The sequence below is a fragment of the Cadophora gregata genome (assembly GCF_030347475.1).
Source record: "Cadophora gregata isolate MNR1 chromosome Unknown scaffold_7, whole genome shotgun sequence".
Lineage (NCBI taxonomy): Eukaryota > Fungi > Ascomycota > Leotiomycetes > Helotiales > Ploettnerulaceae > Cadophora > Cadophora gregata.
Window position 1 is genome coordinate 1,218,227 of NW_026695930.1, and position 23,877 is coordinate 1,242,103.

Genomic DNA, 23,877 nt, shown 5'->3' on the forward strand with positions numbered 1-23,877 from the left:
ATGGCAATAGTTCGAGAAGTGCCAATGCATCCATCATGTAAGGAGTTCTGAAGATTGTGGCTTCTGCAAAACTCGCCTGTAAAATTTTCTCATGCTGTACCACGCAAAGATGCTGTCCACGGAATCCAATAAGATCATAAATCTGGTAAATGTATTGAGTCATTGGCTGTCTGAAGTGAGAACAGGGCGGGAGAAGCCACCGTACCAAGAACACCACGAATGTACAGGAAGCAAATGATTTCTGAAACAGGTAATGGCAGATGTCATTGAATATTAAATTGAACATTTTACTAAAGTTCGTGTATTTCCAACCCGAGCCAACGAAGCCCAATGGTATCTTGAGACCCCATGATGGCCAAATTCAAAATCAAGCGAAGAAACTCCTGCAAACTCAATCAAGCCTCCTTTAAACAGTGCATCACAGCAACATTCAAGATTGGAACTTGTTACAACTCTCTAAGCTTCTTGAGGCTCATTCAGAGTGTATGTGTAGCTGTGCTCATTGGTGAAGTGGGCACCAGCGGAGTTGTATTGCCCAACATTGGTAGCATAGGACGCATCATAAGCTTGGGTGTAGTAAGCGCAGGTGAAGACGGGGTTCTGTCCATCCTTGTACAGGATGTAGGCGTCAAAGAATCTGCAGATACGAGCAGTTCCGGGAACAGTTTCGTGGCGGAGGTTGTAGGCGCTCTTCTCTTGACAGGTAGCAGCACAAACAGCGGGGTCATATGGCCTGAATGAGTTAGAAATGGTCTCTATGGATTATTAAATGGGCTACTAACTGTGTCTGCGGGAAAGTTTGGGATCCCATATATGTTTTATCGCTGGTTGGAGCCTTGATGGTGGCACTGCCGAGAGAGACAGGTCCAGTGAAACCAGGAATGGATTGAGGATTGGTAGTGTAGGCTGGGTACTGGTTAGCATTGAAGGTAAAGTGTTCCACAGAAAGCTTACCATTTGATCCAGCAGTCACAACATGGAATACGCCGGTGTATTGTCCATCATTGGTGGCATCAGCCACTGTGATTAGTCCTCCGAAGAAGGAACACTTGATGCGAGTGAGAGAAGCAGAGTCTGGGCAGTTTTTCTTGTCAAGGTTGTTGACTGGGTCTCTCTCAAAGACTGCGAACTTGTTAGCATGCATGAAATTGTGAAGTGCTTGCGAAAGGGAGACGTACAGATGTTGAACGAGGTGCAGCCAGCTTTGGAAGCACAGATCGCGGCACATTTTGCTGGGTCGTAGCTTGTCAATGGGCTGCTGGTGTAGGTCATGTATGTGGGGCTTGCGGCGCTGGCATGCAAGTTCTTGTAGCCATCAACGAGGAACCACCCTGGGGGAGTAGCAGCTCCCAATGCTGCTGCTGAATAGACAGGATTGGCAACGAATGCCTCGGCGGTATCTGGAGACGAAGTCGCTGGAGCGTTGCCAGGTGGAGCCGGGGCACAGTTCCCACGCTTGGTAAGATCAGGGTCGGCTGGATCAATGGCAGACGCAACAGCATCTTCAATGGCACCCTCTTGGTCGTAGACGACGGCTGCTGGAACCACAGCTCCAATAGGGGCAGTCGCATCAGGGACGATCTCGATCGCCTCATAGGCTTCGAAGTCGATATCTTGGGGTTCGGCAACTGGTGCTGCCATGGCGAAGCTCAGAAGAGCGGCGGGGAGGACTGTGGAGAGCTTCATCTTGATTGGAAAGCTGATCGAAGTGAAAGTTGAACTGAAGATTGGTCTATCTGGAAGAGTGTGCAGTAGATTGAGTCCGATTGAAGCAGTGATGATCAACTTCAGGAGTTGGGATCAAGAACTTATATACCATATAAGCATTCAAGGCTCGCATGGCTTGCCAAACAAAGCATGTACACTTTTTCCCAAAGCGACGGTCAGCACAAAGCGCATATTGCTTCGATAGCCTGAAAAGCAAGACACTAAATCGCATTTTGATTCGATGCGAAATATTGAAAAATAACGGTGGCTTCAATTAACTGAGCGGTGCAAGGCAGAACCACAACAAATCGAGGCTGGAATGTGCTAGCCCGTGGGGACGGCAAGCCCGAGTTGATGAAAACGGAGCAGTCCTTCAATATGGCGAAGCGCGGGTTCAGAATGAGGAACAACACGATGCCGGCCATGAGTGCCACTCTCCATAGAAATGCGGCTCATGCTGTTCAAGGAGTTGCCGATGTTCAGCTTTGTCCCAGCCATCGCTGGCGTTGGTCTGGACAAGGCCAAAGGTTTGCTGGGACAAGACGTGGAACAAGCTCTGCAGGTGCCAGCTTCTTCAAGCAAAAGAGGCGTACACTAAACTGTATTGAATACTTATGACTCTTTCCTATGATCAAAATGCAAAAGTGCGGTGTGTAAGCCTGTAAGGAGTCGTGAGATGCCTCTTGTTGTCAACAGGGCTTAGCGAGATTGGCGAAACAAGCTAGCGCTTGCCACCACTCCTGCCACACCCTCACCTCAATACATCGTAAGCATTCGTAAAAAGCTGCGCGGCAAGATTTGTTCCAGGTGAAGGTCCACAACTGGCACCTTGCATGGTTGGGGTGCGGATGATCCAGCTGAACTATCCACCCTGGACTCCCATGGTATTGGGAGTTATCGACTGGTTCTAAAAATGTTTATCGGTCGAGCCGCTAGAGTCAAGCTGCATCTTCCTCAATCTTTGTCGATAGAAGCCTTCCGTCCAGTCCCGAATAGGTTGAAGATAAGATTTTCTATGCGATATCTATGAATGTCGGTCCTTCATCACAGGCCTGCGACTGTTCTGACCTTTGCAAGCCAGAAATCCAACGATCACCAACGCCCTTCACGGAGCTCTTACTGTGACAGTAATTTCTCCAGTCTTTGTATCTTTATACTTTGAAATTTTCAAAATTGCTTCCTTAACGAACATCGAGATGAGGAAGTTCGCCGTACCTGACCATTCGAGGGCAGGTTCGACCTTCACCACAACGAGTCAAGCCACCTCGAATGTCAACTCGCCAAATCCCTTCGCAACCCCTCCAGCCTCGATATTCGGAGCAACTTCTGGTTATCAATATTCAGAGTCTGCTGGCGGCAAATACTTCCGATCGCGACGCATACGCAAAGATGATGCCGGTCATGAACCGCCGACGTTCAAGAAAGATCCGAAGGAGAAGTGGCTGTGTATCATACCTATGCTTGGGCTTTTCACAGGAATAGCCATTACGGGAGTTATGATATATCTTAAGATTGGAAGACTAGCGACTCACAATTACTGTCCTGTCCTGGATGATGACTTCTCCTCTGGAGTTTTGAACAAGAATATATGGACAGCTGAGAACGAGGTCGGTGGATATGGGTATGTTCTCCTATCTTTGTGCTTCAAATACCTTGGCTGACAGGAAGTATAGCAACGGTCAATTCGAACAGACGACTGGAGATGAAGAGAACGTCTTCATCAAGGACGGCTTGCTCCACCTCAAGCCCACGTTACAAGACGAGAAGCTTATCGTCATGAACAACGTCATCAATCTCACGGCTACTGGACTTTGCACATCAAACCTGTGGAACAACTGCGTCGCATCCACCAACATCACCAACGGAACAATTGTTCCTCCAGTTCGTTCTGCACGCCTGAACACGAAGGTTGGTGCTACGATCAAATACGGACGTGTTGAAGTGCGAGCGAAGATCCCAAAAGGAGACTGGCTGTGGCCTGCAATTTGGATGATGCCTGTCAAAGAGACTTATGGAGCATGGCCAGCGAGTGGAGAGATCGACATCATGGAATCAAGAGGCAACAACCACACATACAGTCTTGGTGGCAACGATGTAGTATCATCAGCACTGCATTGGGGGCCCAACCCCGCAAATGATGCCTACAGACACACTGCCAACTACAAACACTCGCTACACTCTGAGTATGGCGATGACTTCCACAACTTTGGACTGGAGTGGTCCGAGAAATATCTGTTCACTTACGTTGATACAAGACTCCTGCAAGTCTCGTACAACACATTCAAGAAGCCGTTCTGGAAGCAAGGTGGATTTCCATTGGCAACCCCGGAAGGAATTCGACTTGTTGATCCCTGGACGCAGACCGGAAGGCCGCAGACACCATTCGATCAGGACTTCTATCTTATCATCAATGTTGCCGTTGGAGGGTCGAATGGTTGGTTCCAAGATGGTCGAGACGGAAAGCCCTGGGTCGATGCCAGTCCAACTGCAAAGACAGATTTCTGGAATGCGAGAAATAAATGGTTTCCAACATGGAAGGAGAATAGCGAAATGATTGTCGATCGTGTTCGAATGTGGCAACAATGTTGAGGATGTAATGGTGTATTGTTTTCAACTGTCACTTGACGGCAGATAGGATCACAGGTCAGCGGTGTCAACTCTCAGGGTCCGGTTATAAATCGGAGTTTTCGGATATAATTTTACAGTCACACGTAATTGAATAATACTCTTTCAAGGTTTCCACCTGACCAGATGCCATTACAGGCAGATAGAACTTGTTTGAATCCACGTGAAGGTTTGTACTCCCCAGACACTGCCCAAGAGTGGCTCTCCACGCTATCCCGTCCGGCACGATCAACCCGTTATCTCTTACCCCCTCCAGGCTTTCAGCTCCTCAAGAAGCATCACAGACCCAATCCGAAGTCTGAAGTGAGTTCACTTACCGCAACAAGTGCCATGAGCCAACGACAGCACACCACCCTGCCATGTGCTCCATAATAGGGTTACACTATTAAATTTAATGGGAGGGTTATTAAATTTAATGCCAAGATTAATAGTCCTTAAGTATTAACTGTGAATTAACTGCTAAGGAACAGGCCTATTTCTCGCTTAGCTTATTTCAGCTAATTAGAGGCCTCTATTTGCTTAAAAATCTTACCTAGATCTAAATCCCTTAAAATTGACTTTTTACTTATTTTATTAATATCACGACTTACTACGATACCTGTATAACGTGGTATAAATACCTAGCGTGCTTCTATGAATAGGTAAGCTAGCTCTAAGGATAAATATATAAAAGAATAATTCAGGAGATATAAAGACGTCGAAGGACGAGATTAAGGGGAGTGTAAATACTATAGGTAGGAGAAATCATAGAATATTATAAAGATGTAAAAGCTGTATCTTGTAAAGTGCGAGAAGTATAAGAAGGCTATGAAAGAGACTAGAAAGGATACTGAATCTTTACGGAAAAAACAACTATCTGTCGCTGATTTCTACGATTCTAAAGATATAACTGCAGATAAGCTTTTTGCTCTTACTATATATATCTCTATAGTAAACTTCTCTATGTTCTCGACTCCGGAATAGTAAGCTTTCTAGTATAAAATCAACTATAAGCTTCCTTACTGTAATACTCTTAGTAATTCCCTTCTTATGAGTTGCTATAATAAAATCAAGAACTCTGTTCAAGGAATTGCTAACGCAGCCTCTTATATATAAATCGTTAGCGATAGATCGTTAAATATCGGAAAAGTATACGTTGAAAATATATCGTTCTTAGTTAGAGGAATATTATACTATTAGAAGAGTGAGGCAATTGGAGCTATTAAAGCCGGAGCAGAATAGATAGTTAAAAATATCGTTAAACATATTAATTTAATTACTAATAATATACTTTCTCGCTAGATGAGTTTCTCTTCTGATACTTATAGTACTTAACGAGCTATCTAGAAAACCCTACCTTTAGAACCGGGTTATAGCTATATTGTTTCGTCCCTATGTAACTCCTACGGCATTTAGCTTATATTCAAGGATCTTCTATTTCTAGGAAAAGATAATAGGAGATAGTAAATTTATACTTAAATTAGAGCTTTTTTTAAGTCTGTTCCGAATACTATTATATCCTTCTTTGCTAAAAGCGATAAATAGCTCGCTTACTTTTGTGATTCTATAGCTGCTAATAGCGGTATTCGTGCCTTGATTTCTATTGTACTAACACGCTAGGGAATATAATACTCTTAAGTTCAATCTATTACTAGGAGCTCTGAATCACTTTAATTATACGTAGATCGACCTGACGATAATAGTAATAACCTAGTAAGGATTAAATCCGAGCTGAAGCGGGACTACTCTAATTAGTAAAAGCTTACTTCGCTAAAGACCTTCTTAGAGCTGATCTATAATAAATAAAAGATATCTGAATTAAATTATACTACCCTTAATAAGGTATATCCTCGGTGGATAAGACTTAATCGCTATTTTTAAGATTATCGCGTTCTAGGTATAGGTAGCTAGTAGTAAGAGGTTGAAACCTATTACTCTCGAGAAGGTAAGGGTAGGTGGAACTATCGTATAAATACGTAATTTCTTAATATCTACTTAGCTGCTTTTTTACTTTCCCCTGAGAATTAACATTATGTTATTACTTCAAAGTAAGAGGATAATATAAATAACTTTATTTTAAATAAGATTAGAGAGGGAGGCTTTGCGTAATAGATATAATATCGTGGGAAAGTAAGTAACTTTAACTTGTAAAGGCCTTATTAGGAATATTTCATAAATAATAAGATTCTCTTTTAGCAGATCTCTATAAGTTATATATCTCTATTCTAATTAATATTATAACTAATAAGCTGTAGACTCTAGGTTCCCCTGAACTATTAAGACTAGTACTTATACTTCTCCATATAATAGTAAATTCGGTTCCTAGTGAACGAGTATTCTTTACTATAAACCTTTTATAGTCTAAAACGCGAAATAAGCTGTTAATTGAATAAATAGATATACTATACTTTATTTATATTAATACGCGTTCCCTAAGGGCTGCTCGATTAGGCGAAAAAGAGATAAAAGCTAAGAGTAAACGAAGGGAGAAAGAGGAAGAGGTATTATTAGAAGAGATGCTATTAAATATAGAAGATAATATCGTTTAAATAGAGAACGAACTAGAGTCTGACGACGAGGATATACTTATAGGTAGTGTGAACTGATAATTGTAAAACTAGGGATTTCATAGGTGTTTATTAAATTAAGGGATTTTTAGCCTAAAACAGCTACTCGCTAATGTACCTTGATACCTAATTAAGCCTAGTGATTCCTAAATTAATAGTCCCTTAAGCTTTAAGGATTATTAGAAGTCTTAGCGTTAATTCCTTAATTCCGGCGTTAACTTTTCAGTATTCCTACTCCATAATAACTAATAATGTCTCAGATATACGGGAGGGTAAAGGCAGTCTCACTTAAATCGTCTCGTCTCAAGCCTCGGGCAAGTCAAAACATGATGATTTATGACACAGCCTTATTGGGCGAGAAGAACGCCTCAGTGGCTGTTCCTGGATGGTACCTGCATGGGGCTTGAAAGATACGATCCGGTTGGTTGGCTGGTCGAAATCTGTGGATCTATTTCACAAGCCTGAGGCTTTGTTTTCTGCTTCCTTTTGAGGAAGCTGTCGAATGCAGGGAGCCGCAAAAGCTTTGCTTTGCTTTGCCGTGTGATAGAATATATCGTGCACATGGATTGTCCCTTACATTTCCCGGCAGCCCTTTCACTAGCGTGGCGAGAATGGACCGCGATTGTGCGCTCAAATCCCTGGACAATGGACAGAAGGCCCGGCTGCTTCTCCAAATGCTCAGTGCTGTGCTGCTGCATCGCATCGATCCTCTGCGTCCAATTAAGCTCATCGCGAAATCGCAGCTAGAATAGACTTAGAAGGCAATAGAGTTCAGCTACGGAAGTTTGGCAAGCTTAAACGTCGGATCCACACCTGCCACACAAGCCTCGCGCGGGCGCAGGCCTGGTTGGAAATACTCATGGCCCGTGGGCCGTGGGTGGTGGTTGGGTCTGAGCTTCGGAATAGATCCAGGTTTCGCCGGGTATATGACTTGGCACTGGCTCCAGGCCTCATGATCAATGCACGCCGTATCCACGATGGGGTTAAGGGGAAATGTGGATAGGATAGGATGGATACTGGGTTGACTTGGGCTTGCTTGAACTCCTGGAGACAAGCCGCAAAAGTGGAATCTCAGTCTCCGGGATTTCGCAGGGTCCCAGATACACTTTTGTGATTCTGCAGGAATATGAAGAGTCAGGCCAGCATTGCATACTATTGAACTCGTGCAATAAGACGATCTTTTGTGATAGCGGTACGACGCATCTGGTTGTCTTGGACTCTCGGTACCAAAGTTAGTGGTGCATTGTCCACAGTCCCCTTGACCAAAGGGTTTTGAAATCTGGGAGTACGCTCAAATTAATTAATTAAGGTTCGGGATTGAAAGCGGGAAGTCCGGCGGCTCTCAACATATGCAATTGTTTTGATTACCTTTGAAATTCTCATTGCTGGCACAGCAGAAAGGAACAATTCCATCAGAGGAAGCGTCCGCTTGTCTGGGTCTAGTTTTGCATTGGAAATACGATACGTCCTCCATTGAGAAGTATTGGAAGGAAATGTGCACATTTGTTGTGTTCATTGGTTGCTGAACAACTGGTGCTGTGCAATCAATCAGATGTCGGCGTTTCGAGCAAGTCGTTGGCAGTGGTGGCTGGCTGGAACGGAGGGGGGGAGGATGCCAGTGGCCAGTGCAGGTAGTCTCGGAGGCGGGTCTCATGCCCGACCCCTGGCGAAAGCGGCAGGCTCTCGCTTAACTGTTTTGTTGCCGTTTTAACAGAGCTGCTTTACGGAAATTTCGAGATACTTCGCCTTCGTCTCCCACGCTCCCTCCCGTGATATGGGCCAGGGGCCAGGGGCCAGGGGCCAGGGAAGAAGATAAGACTTTCTTGGGATGACAGGGGAAACAGGTCCCTGAGATCGTCGCTGACCCGTTTTCGTCTATCCCCCCAAGCCATTTCCGTCTGATCTTCTGCGGGAGAGGTCTATTTCTGGCTGCTCAGATTCCAGGAAGGTCTAGCTCCGACTGAGTCCATGATGCCTTTGCTCTATAAAAGAGCCGTTTTACGGATTTCTCCCTTGAAAATTAGTGTAGGTCTGGCCGCCACATGGGAGGCTTCACATCGTCCCGTGGCTCACTGCCAAGTAAATAGACACACCCTCCTTGACGCCGGCTATTCCGACACTCAGCTGGTGATTATGCTTCTTTCCAGATCTAGCTGGCTCCTTCTTACCTGCCGTCTCCAATCTCCTCCTTTTGGACGCGGACACGGCTGAAGGCTACTCAATGTGACCTGTTGGGACTTTCAGCCAGATCTAGGTAGGTGAGAGAATATTGACTATCATGTCTGTACTTTGCATCTCAGCGTTCTTCATCCCTTGTCAAATGCAATTGATGAGCGCTTTGGGACTTGGTCTATCGGATCTCCACTTAAACAATCTATCTTGCATGTCCATTGCAGGATAAGGACTTTCTCTCTTCGTCAACACCACACTCTTAATACCGGTCGTCTTCACACACTCGCTTTTCCCTTTTGCTCTTTGAGCTTCTCTATTCTTTCATTCCTTCTCCTAATAGTCCTTGCTTATAACAACTTAATCATGGGGTTCATGTCATATTTTCAGACGTCTACAAAGGCGGCAGCAAGCAAACACTCTGCTGAAAACGAAAAGTACCCTGTCTCCGTCGTCACGAGTGCCCAGAACTTTCCTGGGTCGTTACCTGGCAGACTTGCTCCCCTTGAATCCGATACTGCTTCAATTTCTCCAGCGCCTTCAAGTCGAGCTGCTCAAGAAGACCGATTGGTTGATGAGATCAAACATCAAGTTGTCGTCAACCATCTCTTCCAACACCAATGTAGTTCGTTATGGATCCGAGACCTAGCCGAAGAGCAGGAAGGTGTGATGGTACGAAAACGACGAAACAACTACATCTTCAAACCTCCAGGACTTGCCAATTCAAGCTTCGCACAAGCAATGACAATGTTGAATGTTCAAGTAAGATAATGCAACTACTCAATGCTTCAATACCCAAGAACCAAATGCTGACCAAAGAAATTACAGTCTGCAATGACTGTTTCATCTGGGGTCATTGAGCCATTTCTGAGCTGGTCCGCCGATGCAATCGATGTACCTCTTCTGAATGGCTTGAGAATCCAGATCTTGCCCACATTTGAAGACTTGTATCAAGCCAAGCGACATCAATACGCTGCTTTCATCGCTTCAGACTCACTTCTCGTCGTTTGGGATGACGAGCCAACTCATTTGCTTCAGAGAGCCAAGACCATCGAAGCTGAGCTTCTCAAATTTGTCTGGAAGACTGCAAATGCTACCCAGACCGAGAAGGAGGAGCTTGAGAATGCCAACTTGACGATAGATGAAGAGACGGGGTTGATGGCTAGCAAGGAGAGACCAATTCTCTTATATAACTGCTTCTTGGTTGCATGCAGTTTGTGCCTCTTGACCGTTCTCATTGGGTTGGGATACGTCAAAATCGCCGATGAACTTCTCGAGCTGCAGCAATGGGTATCCTTGGCATTCCTGGCGATGACGCCAGTTAACGCTTTCCTGACACTGGTAAGTTCTACGAAACCACCAAGCGTGGCTCAGTGCCGCTGTAAAGTTTATACTGACGGCATGATTCCAACTTCAGTTCTTCTCTTCTGTCATAGTCAGCGCGATTGCGCAAATCATCGGTCCAATCCAGCATCTCACCCAGAACTCGAAATATTTCTCAGCGACCCCGCCTATGCGACTGCGCACCAATGTTCTTCCACATATCACGATTCAATGCCCAGTCTACAAAGAAGGTCTTGACAGCGTTATCGTACCGACTGTTCGATCGATCAAGAAGGCAATTTCTACTTACGAGCTCCAAGGTGGATCTGCCAATATCTTCATCAACGACGATGGCCTCCAAATCATCACAGCCGAGGAGCGCCAAGCTCGCATTGAGTTCTATGCCGACAACCAGATTGGCTGGACAGCTCGTCCTGGACACAATGTGGATGGGTTTATCAGAAAGGGAAAATTCAAGAAAGCCTCCAACATGAACTACGGTCTCACAATCTCCAACAGTGTCGAAGAGTCCCTGCAGCTCATCGATCGTCCTGCCGACTGGACTGCCTTTGACGAAAGCATTGCATATGAACGTTGTCTCAAAGCTGTTTTGGCTGCCGAAGGTCGTGCCTGGGCTGATGGAAATATTCGTCTCGGAGACTATATCCTCATCATCGACTCCGACACCCGTGTGCCCGAAGACTGTTTGTTGGATGCTGCTTCCGAGATGGAGCAGAGTCCACGTGTTGCCATCATCCAGTTCTCTAGTGGTGTCATGCAGGTCGCCAACAACTACTTTGAGAACGGAGTGACATTTTTCACCAACTTGATCTATACCGCTATCCGCTTCGGTGTCGCTTCAGGCGACGTGGCTCCCTTCGTGGGACATAATGCCATTTTACGATGGAGTGCACTCCAAGAAGTTGCTTTCAAGGATGAAGAAGGTGTCGAGAAGTACTGGAGTGAATCTCACGTCTCCGAAGACTTTGACATTGCTCTCCGACTCCAAGTCTATGGTTATGTGGTACGCATGGCAGCCTGGGCCGGAGATGGATTCAAAGAAGGCGTCTCTCTGACCGTTTATGATGAGCTTACTCGCTGGGAAAAGTACGCATACGGCTGCAGCGAGCTGGTATTTCACCCAGTCAAGTACTGGATAACCAAGGGCCCCATCACACCACTCTTCCGACGCTTCCTTTGGTCTGGCATGCCAATTGGTAGCAAGATCAACATCATCTCATACATCGGGACATATTATGCCATCGGTGCCGCGTGGATCATGACCGTCTCCAACTATATTGCCGTCGGTCTATACAACGGCTCTCTCGATAAGTGGTATGTTGAGAGTTGGCAAATTTGGATCTCGATTATCATGGTTTTCACCGTGGCTGGAAATGTTTCTCTCGCTGTGCAGCGTCATCGGACGAGTGAGAAGAACTTTCTCTATTCTCGTAAGTTGATCTAGCTGCCTCTTAGCTCCAACAAGTTGCTGACATATCTCTAGTCTTTGAGAACTTCAAATGGTGTCTCATGTTTGTCTTGTTCTTCGGCGGCATGTCGCTCCACATCTCCCAAGCTTTGCTTTGCCACATGTTCAGCATTGACATGTCATGGGGAGCCACCTCGAAGGAAGTCGAATTTTCCAACTTCTTCATTGAGATCCCAAAAGTGTTCAAGTCCTTCAAATACAGCATCGCGTTGTCACTCTTGACGATTGCTGGCATGGTCATCATGGCTGTTGGCGACTTCATCCCATGGTCATGGAACATTGATCAGTTCGTGGCAATCTTCCCTTTGGCAATGCTGTGTGCTTGTCATCTGTTGCTTCCCGTCGCTCTGAACCCAGGCCTGATGACCTTCTCGTGGTAAAACACAAATCATGATGTACCAGGTAATGATGGAATTCTTGTGAGCGACTTTAAGATATGGGCTGTTAAATTGGTCGGCGTTCTAGGGCTGGGGGTGATAATTAGACTGGTATTCGTAGAAGGCTTCTTAGAAAATATTTACTCACCGTACATCACATATCTAGATACCATAATATCATAATGTCAAATCATTCTTCTGAATTATGTTGCTTACTGGCATTTACTATGAATCCCCTGGACATGTAGCGATGGAGTCGGAGGTCTCTCCGGAACTTGGGGAAGTAATATGCATGGTTGCACAATCCTAGGATTCTCTGGAAGCAAAATTCTTGCAGTAGTGAAGAAAACTTTAAGATGTCTTGTTGAGGTCAGAATTGAAGAAAAAGGTCACGAAGATCTTAGCGTCGAGAATCAAGGGGGAAATTGGGCCAAAACATCGTCTTAATGAGGGGTAGCGGATATCTCAGAGCCTGAGAAGTACTAAATCCCAGTGCTGCTTCAATTGATGAATTCATAGCCTGCTGACTTGACATTGTGAAGGGATACGCCGATTGAAACAGCAGCGAGCACAACAGCCAACTACTTACGCCATCTACGAATACTTATTTTCTATATGAACTTCTTGCTCATCCTTACTTTTAACGAAAGAGTGTCTGTTGCAAATGTGGTAATTAGTATGACTGTGGTTGTAGCATTAAGTATCGCGGCCGCAGTCGGCCTGTGTAGAGTTTTAATTGATACGTGATTCGGCATTCTGAAATGAGGTTTCAAATTAACATATTTTTCATTTCTTTTACAAGCTACTAGAGTACTTGACATGTCGTGGGAGTTCAGCTATCTTGAGGTGATGCCGACGACCTGGATAGTCACTAAGGCGGCAGATCGGCCGTTTTCCCACGACGGCGCGGACCTAATTTGAACAGCAAACTAGCATTACCAGATATTCTCAATTTTGACTAGTTGGTAGTCAAGTGGCTATGATTTTATTCAGAAGGATTTATCAGTCGAAAAAAAAATTCACCAAACTCGATACCAATGAAATGGCCAGTATATTCCCCACGTTTGCGAACATCCCACCGCAAGACATTCCCACTAGAAACATAACGACCCCTTTCCCAAATTGCCTCGACACACATTCCCTAAGTGCAATACTACAGAAATAATTTGATCAAAAGGTCCAAAATTTGAACTCCACACAGAAATTCCATATCTGGATCACCGACATTGGGAAATCCGAGAACTGCTCCAAGGATGAGCGGCAAAATCAACTTCCCACAGGATGGCTTCGAGGAATTCGAGAAAATTCTTGGGCTTCGAACCAACACTCCTCGAGACATTGTATTGCTTTCGCTCGATTTAGAAGTCAAGAAGTATATTCCAAAGAACAATATTCAGAACGAAATCACAGAAATTGGAATCTCAATGTTTGACACTCGATGTCTGACGAAACGCGAAACCATTCACTTAAAGACACGGCATTTTATCATTGGTGGGCAGAGAAGGTTTTACCACGTCAGCAGTAAATTTTGTTTTGGCATTTCGGAGCATTTGGTTGGTCAGGTTAGTAGTTTTCTTCATGCTAATATCTACAAAATCTATTTTGTTAACTTTGTATTTGCATATGATGCCAATACCCTTTGTTTCACTGCAAAAGGTTCAAAATTCAATTCAGATCCTGTGCTAAATTACCAAATAGGAGCATGTCAATGATGCTATCCTCGATCTTCTCCATATTCCTGATGACAAGAAGCCCGGAGCATACCGTGACGTGATTCTCGTTGGCCACGGTCTTCGGACTGATCTTCTTGTCCTTCGTAGGAGAGGGGTAATGTTCGAGAACATCAGAAGTATTGTTGGGCTACTCGATACTACATATATTGCCAGAGATCTTCTAGGAATGAACTTTCGACTTGAGGGTCTGCTGAAATTTCTACTCTGTCCTGTCGAAAACTTTCATCTGGCCGGAAATGATGCGAATTACGCCCTTCGAGCGCTACTGATGTTGGCGTACCATGATCTCCGCTCTGGCTACTCATCACCCGAAGCTTTGCGCACCTTGACAAGCCTCAGAAGTCTAGGCCTGGAGCCACTTCCTGATATCACTGAGAGAAATGCTCGCTTGAGGATTCTGAAACCTCGATGCGAATATTTCGATATAGATGGAATTGACGAGGAAGGAATATTTGGTATCCTGGAACAAGGTCGATGTCCACGATGAATCACAACAAAAATACCCTCATACCAGCAAAAAAGCCATTAATATTGAAACAGAGTCAATCTGGCAAATTGAACTTATACTTAATGGAACAACCCTTTGGATCATGTAAATAAATTCTGGAAGCTGGCGGGGCTTGATTCGAGGTTGAAAGCAAGCAAGAAAATAGAGCATTGATCTTCGTCAACTCGTCTCAAATGACTTGGAATGAACTACAGTTAGAGAAAAAGTTATATTGCCAAGGAAGGTCGGTCGTACCGCAGGGAATCACAGGTGTCTGATATTTGATGGCCTCTGGTGTACCAGGTGGCAACTCGCCTATCACTTTTGACAATACGAGGCCATTCAAATAAAACGCTCAGAGAAAAAACTTGGAGCAGACTTCCTTGGTCATTAACTTAATTCTCTTCAAGTATGGGTCTTTCAATTTTGGAAATAAGATGATATTGGAAGGGAAGAAAATGTGAAATAATCACGTGAGCCACTAACTTGGAGGTAAAACATCGTCACCGCTTCCAATCGAGAGACTTCAATACATCTCCTTTCCAATCACGAAGTCACTCCGACAAGGAATCGCTCCACCAAAAACAGTCTTTCGCTTTCTTCAGCACTCAATTAGACACGTACCGTCTAATTCAAGATGGCCACACCTCAGATCCAAGACTGCAAGCTCTGCTTTATTGGCGGTGGAAATATGGGGGCTGCGATCATCGGAGGCCTCCTCGCTAAAGGAAGCACATCTAAGCAAAACATCATCGTTTCAGAGCCATTCGAATTGACTCGGAAAAAGGTCGAAGACACACTCGGTGTGCGCACCACGACGTCGAACAGCGAAGCTGCACAGGATGCTGATGTCTTGGTGCTTGCTGTGAAGCCGCAGGTCGCAAAGGGCGTGTGTGAAGATTTGGCGACCTCGTGGCGTGAATCCGGAAAGCAGAAGTTACCACTGATTGTGTCTATATGTGCTGGAATCCCGCTGGATGCTCTGACGAATTGGTTTACGGTCAGTGATGGACGGGCTCCAAAAGTGGTTCGCGTCATGCCAAACACGCCAGCTTTGTTGGGTGAGGGTGCTTCCGGGTCGTTTGCTGGTGCTGGCGTTACGGAGGATGAGAAGAAGCTAGTTACGGCATTGTTAGAAGGATTCAGTAAAGTATCGGAGTGGGTTGACAAGGAGGAGTTGATCGATGTAGTCACGGCGCTCTCAGGTATGCTTCGCGTGCTGCTTCGCTGACTTTTCGCTAATATAGCTGTACAGGATCCGGACCAGCTTACTTCTTTCTCCTCGTTGAACATATGGTATCCAGTGCTACTGCTCTCGGCATGCCGAGAGAGCAGGCTGAGCGACTTGCTAAGCAAACTTGTCTTGGTGCTGGAAGGATGCTCGTTGAATCTACCGAATCCCCAGGGCAGCTACGCATCAATGTTACCAGTCCAAAGGGAACAACCGAAGCCGCATTGAAGAGCTTTCAGGAATCGGGTTTGGATGGGATAGTGAGCAAAGCTGTCAAGGCAGCGGCAGACCGAGGCGAAGAATTGGGTAAAGCGTTGGCCTGATTATTGAAAGATGCTGTACCTCGGGTGAGTCTCATGACAACCTGATGCTACATAGCACAACATTATTGCCCAAAATTATCGCTCAGTACTGTATTATTTGTCAATTCCGTGGCATGTACATCCCATGACACGTGTGAGATGTCTTACCTACCTCATTTAGCTGTAGCGAGCACAAACCTTGGAGTCAATCTTCCAGCGGCCCCGAGGTTGTTCACGCTTCAACATCTCAATGCCATCTACGAACTCTGATAGTGAGAATAATTCTTCTTATAGTGAATCTGGTTCCAAAACTGTGTACAAGGTGGCATCAAATCAAATTTTGTACAGTCCAAGAACTCGAATAGAAAGATAGCTGTCACATACGACCATAGACTGGTGAGAAATGGGCATCCCGTCCGCTCTGCCATACACAAGCACCAGATCGGCAGATTAGTAGTTGAGTGGGTGACCATCAGCGAATCCCTGCTGTTGTATGTCTTTTGTTTTCCTCTCTTTTGCTTTTCTGCAACTTGAGAAGTAGTGCTTCGTCCATGATCTCAAAATCCTCGGCCTGTGTTGATTTCGTGGTTTGTAGCTGTCTGTACAACAAATCGTTTCACTTGCTCAAGTATATTTACGTTTTGCTTACGGACTCCTCGAGCAGATCTCGTGGAATTATGGGTCTGTGAGACCTGCCTCTCCACACTGCGGTGTAAGACCCTACAGCCATCCTGATCATGCTTCTACACTCCGAAAAAGACCTACGTGGTAGTTTATAGCACTTTAATAACTCATGGAGTGTTATGTTATTATTAGATCGAGATTGTTTTTCAGCTTGAAATGGCATTGTATTCTAGAAGATTAGAGGTGAAAGCGCTAGGCGGATGGGGACAACAAAATAAGCGAAATAATTTGCCGACGGTGGCTATCGCTGTTAGAAATAAGTGGCCGATCAAGGCAGGACGCGACACTGTAATGAATGCGCTGTTTTTATCGCAACTTAAGAGAAAGAATATAATATTAATTAATAAAATCTTTTCAGAAGTATTTTTAAAGACCTTATGAAAAGGACTTCTCTTTTTAAATACTATACGTTGAGAAGTGGTGCCCTGAAGAAGTTGATTTTGTTGTTCTGTACGTGCCTCAATCGGCCACTTATTTCTAACACCGATAGGGTGGTACCCCAAAGCTCTACATCGACAGGGGGTGACGCGTTTCGCGCACAAGTTGAATCCTGAGCTTCATCAATGTAGACGTTATTGAAGAAAAGTATGGAGAATATTCATTACAAGAGCTGTATTGCTTTATATGATGGAATTCGTCTTCGACAGTCCCTCGAAGATGAGTAGAGAAGGTCGCACCTCATCTACTCAAAACGACGATGCGAAGGAAAAGTGAATACAGTATCAAACGGGATTTATTCAGCACCTTAAATCCGAGCGGTTGATACCATCTGTCCCCCCTCCATCCTCTCCTGTATACCTTCTTATTCCTCCTCCGCTCTTCACACTCCTCACACCTCCAGTTCTGTAGGATGAAACCATGAAACAAGGATCTGAAGGAGTGACGAAAGCTTCCAGACAGCCCACATAAACAGACACCTGCATTGCCGCGCCGTGTCCATTTCGTCAGCTCCTTGCCTCCAATCCGGTCCAGTCCTGGAAGCAAAAGGTTGGTAGAGACTCTCTTGACCTAGTCTGTTGGCAGGAAGGGATGCTACATTATGGAGAACGGGCTAACCTGTGCCTGAGTTTACTGTATTGTAGTAGTTCGTTTCTCAAGAATTCGATAACGTGTATTTTCCTTTGCTTTCTTCTTGAAGTATCAACAGCGAAATGACAGGATAGGACACTTACTCGCTCTTACAACGTAAGTGGCTCAAGAATTCCTCCTACCAACCAGAAGTCAAGCTTAAATTCTGGAAACCTCAAGTTCTTGAAACGGCTTAATCAGGTATTCAAACGAGTATACACAAGCCACAATGCAATGCCACCCAGCCAAGTACACCTAACATCTCATCCAAGCCACCACCACATCCAACTATTACCAGAAAGGTATCCACAACCGAGCAGAAACCTTCTTGCAGACTTGGGGGAGCAGGATATCGGAACGTTGGATTAAAGTTGTGGAAAAGGTGGGGTCGGCCGACGCCACTGCCATCATTCTCGCAGTCGATTGCGAATCGAAAAACTTCCCGAGATATGACGACGATGAGGATCCGAGACCAATCGGTAGATGGAATAGAAAAAAAAGGCAAGCTGGAATTTCATCGCCTTGATCGATGCTGGATTGAACAACCTGTGTGAAGGAGAATGATGTATGTGCTCGCTTTGTTGACTTCCGACTTCGGTGCTCGCTTGAAGGCCTGTGGTGGACTTGAATGAACGAGGAGAATAAAACTCCAATTGGGCTGTACAGAGGAAGTACATCGTCGCACAAAGAGCAATTCGTATCTAGGACCCTGGCACATATGAATCCGCTTTCCATAAAACGCCCAAAACACCAAACCTTTTTATATATCCCTCTTGAAAATTTTGCACCCCAAGATCTCTCGTAGAAATCAAGCCTCAACAGCACCAGGCAGCACACCTCCCTTCGCCTTCCACTTCCCCACTCTCCTTTTAATATCCGCCGGCGTTTGCTGCATAGGATTGAGCTTCCTATCCCTCGCCATCTTCTCAAAATCCTCACCCCACTTGCCCACCAGCCGCTCAATCCACTCCCTTTCGCGCTCACTCTGTGTCCTCTCCTTCTTCTCAGGAATCATACTAGCCTGCTCCTCCAACCTCCTCACAATCTCATTCTGGCTCTTATTTCCCTTGCCCTTCTTCTTCTCACTCCCGACCTCGCCTTCGAACCCTTCGAAAACCTCTCCATCATCTTCCGCGCCGTCGAAATCCATCGCCTCAACGACGTTCAGAGGGTCGTTTAGCGGATTGTCGTCTTCTTCGTGGATGACGCGCAGGATCTTGCCGGTTGTGGGATCGCGCTCCACGCGTGCGGAGGCAGGAGTGAATTGTTTGGGGATGGCGTTGGAGATGGCGAGTTTGGAGGTGGTGGAGGATTTGGAGATGTCGCCAGCGCGCAGCTTTTCGGTTCCACCTGTGGCAGAGTTGAGGCGTGAAGTCAAACCGAGACGGCGGTAATTCTGGGTGAGGGTTTCATCTTGGTTCCTGTGGTGAGGTGAGTTAGATGTTGTTGGCTTTCTTGCATTGAAGTGTGTGGGAGATGTGAGAGCAATTGCGCAAAGGCATAGAAAGCTATACCAAAGCAGACACTTCCCGGGTACAGTAGAATGGAAGAGAAGGGGTACAAACCAGTTCGCAGCGATAATTGGATTGCCCAAAGGATTGACTCTCTTCGACTTCGGCTTCATCTTGATCTTCGGGATCGAAGATCTCTTCTTCTTCTTCTGCAATTCGCGACCCATGGCTGCTTGATTTCCTTCTCAGGCCTTCCTCTCCGTATCAGTGTTATATTTCACTATTAGTGGGTCGTTTGGAAGTTATCTGTGAGCGGAATCGAATTGATGTCGTCTTGACATCCAAGCTCGCAATCTCCAAGTGCCAAAATGAAAAGTCGAGAAAATTGTTTAAGCTTAAATCCTTATCGCACTGTTGCGCACGTGCCGATAAGGTCAGCCCCACCACGTGCCTCCCCTCCTCAGCGTGATCCTAAACCCCAGCTCCTACAAATCTTGATAATTCAGGGATTCGAAAGCTTGAGAGAAGGAAACCGAAGAGGGAAGGAGACGTCTATTCTAAGACATCTCTTAATGTATCTTCGTCTTCGTGCAGATGTCAGACGCATGCTTATCCAACGAAGGAGAGTTTCTTGCTCACCCACGCACTGAGACCATCATCTCAGAAAGCACAAACCCCCACGCCCTCCTATCTCAAATGGAATCCTTCTATCGCTCTTATCAGCACGCCCAGATATATTGCTTGCCACACCACACACCGATCATGATAATCTCAACTCACATGTCATCATGTCTCTCATCTCTCGTGTCGTCATCCCTCCCTCCTCATCTATTTCTCAATGAGGCAACTCACGACGCAGAAACTTGAAGTTCAAATATGCCTTCTCCAAACGGCGATCACATCATCGCATTTCCAAATATCAGTCACACAAATAAAGTACATACCACACTCTTCGACCCTGACAATGACTTGCAGTGACCCAATGCTGTGGCCTCCAAGGCGTAGCCCTACCGTTATGGTTTAAAATTGCATACGTACCCATACCAACTATATCAATGTCTGGTATCATGGAATGAGTTACCAGGTTTTATGAACTGGCATGCGCACAGGCCTCGATTCATATTATTCGTTCCTAATTCTGATTTTACTTCAGGATCTGGAATATTTGCGTCTGAGATCAATAGATGACGATGCAGGTAGATAGCAGTCAATATTCTATCCTTGACGCGAGCGATGACCAATACCGACAGCTGTGATGTCAACGAAATGTAGATGTTTCGACATGCTTGCCGCCGATGTGCAGCAGTATTGATCATTCTCTCCTTCTCTCGTCATCGACGCATCGACTCACTGACAATCATATATTATATTCCATGATCTTGTGATGCTATACTGAGTTACTACCTCGGTATGAATGAGGTTCGACGTTTCGCACTCACTCGCGACTCGCGATTTGCAACTCACAATCCCCTCACTTCCCCATCCTGCTCACCCACCCTTCCATCAACTTTTCTAGAAGCCCAGCCCAGACCTTCCGATCAGCGACTTGCCTCTCCCTCCCTCAACCTTCTCTACCATCTTCCTCTCCTCCAATCCATCCCTGCCAAATCCCAGCAGCGCGCCAAGTCTCCCGAGTAGTGCCTTGCTCCGAGTAACGTTCCATCTCCTTCCTATCTCAGATCTACATCCACATCCACCTGCGCCACAGAACGCCATCGATCAGAGGCCGCGGATAGGCTAGGTTAGGCTGCGCTATCTGGCTAGGCTGAGATTGAGCGTTATCTTACAGTACAGGTGACTGCTGAACAGATGGGATTTAGATGGACCGTCGAATCAGCGGTGAGAGAAGGGCAGCAGTCGCGAAGCTGTTCTGTCTGGGGCTACAAGATAGGAGAGCTACCTGGGATGCTGGATGGAGACCTGAAGGAGGAGAGACGAGAAGAAGCACGAATAGACCCCCTCAGAATTCTTCGTGGATACTATTGCGTAGAAAGTTTAAGATTCCATCTTAAAGATGGAAGATGCTTCTGGGAACGTTTCAAATTCAATTGGAAATTGGGACCTCCCAGAGCCGTGATTGCAACACAGCAATCCAAATCGTGTCAGCCGCTTAGTACAGTGAAATGTAGCAGCGGCCGAGCTGAGAACTCGCTGTCGCACGCGGGACGGCAAGGCTGATGCTGATATCTTGGTAGAACCGGAATCGTCATTTCTTCCTTCAATCTTCTGCTCACATGCTTTGCCTCGACAACGAAGGATTAGGAATGCGGGGAAATGAATACCAACATTTTCATCTCGTAAGAGCAAATGTTCGTCTCATCTGCATCTCCTCCTCCCGTTCTCATAATCAGAAGCAAAAGGGGTCTCTCACCAAGGATATCACGAACGCGGACATATGTCCCGATTGGGATAGCTCCTCCTGTCTCTTCTAATATTCTCCCCGTTTTGATTCGGTGGGGGGCAAAAAGGCAGAATGATAAACCCTGGTTATTTAGGCTTTTTCACGGTCAGAAAACACAATCGAGTTAGTTCGTCGGCTTGAAGCGAACCGAAGCCTCTCCGTACATCAAGGACCGCTTTCATCATCCGAAATTACAGTGGTCCTGGTATGTTTCCCCGGAACTGGTTTGTAAAGATCTTGCCCGGCATTCAATAGCTCTGCAACTGGTCAGGAACCAGCCTTATCAGAAGAGGCTGGGGATCGCGACGACTCTCCCTTTTTGAGCAAGCCGAATTGGAGGGCGCAGGCGCGCGGTAGAGCGAAAAATGCTAAGTTGTGGGGTAACGGGGTCGGCGGCGGTCAGTGGTATTTAGTGTGAAGCTATAATGCTCAAAGTCAAATTTTTAGTGATGATAGTTGACGCTCAGTAGGTCTGTTTACGTGATGCCGAAGATAGCACAGGCAGACAAGAAGGACAGCTGGATTAGTTGACCGACGGTGACATTTGGCTGCACACCAGTGACATCGACATCCATATCCCGTGCCGTGCAACGAGGATTCGCGCCAGCGCAAATTCAGTTCACCGACTCAGGGGCTCACTGTGATATGCAACTGTCATTGGATGATAGGAGACGATTCATGTGACAGCTCCTGGAGACGAGGTTTTGTCTCCAAAGTCCAAGTCGAATAATAATGGAATGCTTCGACCGTTGTTCGGCGGCTTCCATGGTGGCTGGACCCAACCTTCGATGCAGACTTCGATGGCTTCTAGTGCCCCGAGCCGTGTGCCCCCTGGTCAGACTCCACTTCAAAAGGACCCACTAGAGATAGCGCACCTGCAATGTGAGCACGCATCGCCCGCCACTAGAGGTGCAGTAGTGCCGAGTCACGACTGGGATCCGTGGTCCGAAGCTATTTGATTCGTGGAGATGATCAGGGCCCTGAATAGAAGCCCGTTTGGGTTGTGCCCGCGTGAAGAGCTTTACTGCACGCTCGAACTTGCCTCGAAATAATGACGCGAAGTGCTGCCAGCGAGGCAAGCAAGAGCAGAGGATGCTCTGTGCTTTGCTTCGCTTTGCGGTGTGCGAACAAGTTCCCGTTCGTGATGATGGCGCTGGCGCTGGTGTTATTGACTTTCTTTGACCAGCGGGATCCTTCCACGCCAGCACTGACGGCACCGACCGGCCTTGACATCTCATCTCATGAGCGCGGAATTGCTGGAATTGTCAGTGCTAGATGATGACTTTGAAGCGTAGATAAGCGTAGAAAGCCGCCCGATTCTCACCCCTAATATCTTCGAATTACCTTTGACCAGATGAAAGTCTGAGGCCTTCATGAACATTTTGGGGGAGGGGTTCTGTGAACATTTGACTAAGAAACCGAGATTAGATAGCTAGCTTCACCTTTCGTGATGTACACAGATAGCCGAGTAGACAAGGAAAGATCACTCAGGCTCCCTTAAAACCCCGAACTTACCGAGTATAACTTGCGATTGTTTTCTTATCTTGAAATCGGACTAGACCGTCGAGAGTATACGAGAACGCTGGTCTTTGTACACCGTCGGTCTGAGGAGCTCTGCAATCAGTTCATCCGAATTCCACGAAATCCACAAGGACGCTGCACGCCACGTTCTAGAACGATGAAGAAAGGGCATCGCGAGAGAATGGCATGGGTTGTGGAACCACATGTCCATGAAAGCAGACACTGTGGGATGAGGGTGACTGGGGAAAGGTGGATGTGTTACCGAAGAGAACATGAGCCTTGAGCTCCTCCCTCCTGACATTCTAAGGCTGTCACGGACCCCTTGACGTGATTTTGGCTCATGCTGTTGAAGTTGTTGTTGAGCTTGAGCTGTCGATGATGAGAAGTAAGGCAGGGTAACTTCGGGCCTGCATTTTGATGTACATTACCATCCCTCCCAGATGCGCGTTGTGATCCAAGTCATGCTGCCCAAGTCATGCCGGCGCATGCACACTGTAGGAACAGTCTTGGGAAAGGAGGGCCTGGGCCATGATCTTGGTGTTAGGATTCTGTCAGTCATGACAAACACGATGCCATTGATGTGATGTGCTGGATACGATTCGCAGGGATGGAAATAGCAGCGCTCAGGGCGGGCAGCCCCTCTTCGTGACTCCTCACCAACCACTCGCATCCATCTCTGTCCTGGAAGCTGTTGCTGTTGCGGTTGTTTGACAGTTTCGCTGCACTGTGCATCAATGCATTCCTTATCTTGGGTCTATTGCTT

The 23,877-nt window shown here is 46.1% G+C and overlaps 6 protein-coding genes across 6 annotated transcripts; 4 read left to right on the forward strand and 2 right to left on the reverse strand.

Moving 5' to 3' along the window:
• Positions 1–102: 102 nt before the first annotated feature.
• Positions 103–2,090, reverse strand: ONS95_013154 (uncharacterized protein). The gene is made up of 4 exons (XM_058506789.1): positions 1,179–2,090; positions 955–1,122; positions 783–906; positions 103–733 (listed from the first exon to the last, which is right to left on the reverse strand). The coding sequence occupies exons 1-4, from the start codon at positions 1,684–1,686 to the stop codon at positions 457–459; spliced, it is 1,077 nt and encodes a 358-aa protein (XP_058357519.1). The 5' UTR covers positions 1,687–2,090; the 3' UTR covers positions 103–456.
• A 394-nt stretch (positions 2,091–2,484) lies between these two features.
• On the forward strand, positions 2,485–4,419 carry ONS95_013155 (uncharacterized protein). Its single transcript, XM_058506790.1, has 3 exons — positions 2,485–2,739; positions 2,789–3,328; positions 3,381–4,419. The coding sequence occupies exons 2-3, from the start codon at positions 2,904–2,906 to the stop codon at positions 4,294–4,296; spliced, it is 1,341 nt and encodes a 446-aa protein (XP_058357520.1). The 5' UTR covers positions 2,485–2,739; positions 2,789–2,903; the 3' UTR covers positions 4,297–4,419.
• A 4,729-nt stretch (positions 4,420–9,148) lies between these two features.
• Positions 9,149–12,407, forward strand: ONS95_013156 (uncharacterized protein). The gene is made up of 4 exons (XM_058506791.1): positions 9,149–9,809; positions 9,876–10,388; positions 10,465–11,821; positions 11,875–12,407. The coding sequence occupies exons 1-4, from the start codon at positions 9,414–9,416 to the stop codon at positions 12,237–12,239; spliced, it is 2,631 nt and encodes an 876-aa protein (XP_058357521.1). The 5' UTR covers positions 9,149–9,413; the 3' UTR covers positions 12,240–12,407.
• A 1,082-nt stretch (positions 12,408–13,489) lies between these two features.
• ONS95_013157 (uncharacterized protein) lies at positions 13,490–14,456 on the forward strand (the record flags this gene model as incomplete). Its single annotated transcript, XM_058506792.1, has 2 exons — positions 13,490–13,798; positions 13,935–14,456. The coding sequence occupies 2 exons, from the start codon at positions 13,490–13,492 to the stop codon at positions 14,454–14,456; spliced, it is 831 nt and encodes a 276-aa protein (XP_058357522.1).
• A 544-nt stretch (positions 14,457–15,000) lies between these two features.
• ONS95_013158 (uncharacterized protein) lies at positions 15,001–16,974 on the forward strand. The gene is made up of 3 exons (XM_058506793.1): positions 15,001–15,661; positions 15,712–16,480; positions 16,654–16,974. The coding sequence occupies exons 1-2, from the start codon at positions 15,094–15,096 to the stop codon at positions 16,008–16,010; spliced, it is 867 nt and encodes a 288-aa protein (XP_058357523.1). The 5' UTR covers positions 15,001–15,093; the 3' UTR covers positions 16,011–16,480; positions 16,654–16,974.
• Positions 16,975–18,549: 1,575 nt separating this feature from the next.
• On the reverse strand, positions 18,550–19,419 carry NOP16 (Nucleolar protein 16; the record flags this gene model as incomplete). Its single annotated transcript, XM_058506794.1, has 2 exons — positions 18,550–19,162; positions 19,307–19,419. 2 exons carry the CDS (start codon positions 19,417–19,419, stop codon positions 18,550–18,552), a joined length of 726 nt encoding a protein of 241 aa, XP_058357524.1.
• Between the last annotated feature and the right edge of the window lie 4,458 nt (positions 19,420–23,877).

Excerpts from the sequence above, each read along its gene's own strand:
- ONS95_013154 (XM_058506789.1), bottom strand. The coding sequence starts at position 1,686 with ATGAAGCTCTCCACAGTCCTCCCCGCCGCTCTTCTGAGCTTCGCCATG. Across the intron at positions 1,123-1,178 it reads CTGCACCTCGTTCAACATCT|TCTTTGAGAGAGACCCAGTC; the intron begins GTACGTCTCCCT and ends ACAAGTTCGCAG. Across the intron at positions 734-782 it reads CAAACTTTCCCGCAGACACA|GCCATATGACCCCGCTGTTT; the intron begins GTTAGTAGCCCA and ends TAACTCATTCAG.
- ONS95_013155 (XM_058506790.1), top strand. The coding sequence starts at position 2,904 with ATGAGGAAGTTCGCCGTACCTGACCATTCGAGGGCAGGTTCGACCTTC. Across the intron at positions 3,329-3,380 it reads AACGAGGTCGGTGGATATGG|CAACGGTCAATTCGAACAGA; the intron begins GTATGTTCTCCT and ends CAGGAAGTATAG.
- ONS95_013156 (XM_058506791.1), top strand. The coding sequence starts at position 9,414 with ATGGGGTTCATGTCATATTTTCAGACGTCTACAAAGGCGGCAGCAAGC. Across the intron at positions 9,810-9,875 it reads TGACAATGTTGAATGTTCAA|TCTGCAATGACTGTTTCATC; the intron begins GTAAGATAATGC and ends AAGAAATTACAG. Across the intron at positions 11,822-11,874 it reads GAAGAACTTTCTCTATTCTC|TCTTTGAGAACTTCAAATGG; the intron begins GTAAGTTGATCT and ends ACATATCTCTAG.
- ONS95_013158 (XM_058506793.1), top strand. The coding sequence starts at position 15,094 with ATGGCCACACCTCAGATCCAAGACTGCAAGCTCTGCTTTATTGGCGGT. Across the intron at positions 15,662-15,711 it reads TGTAGTCACGGCGCTCTCAG|GATCCGGACCAGCTTACTTC; the intron begins GTATGCTTCGCG and ends ATAGCTGTACAG.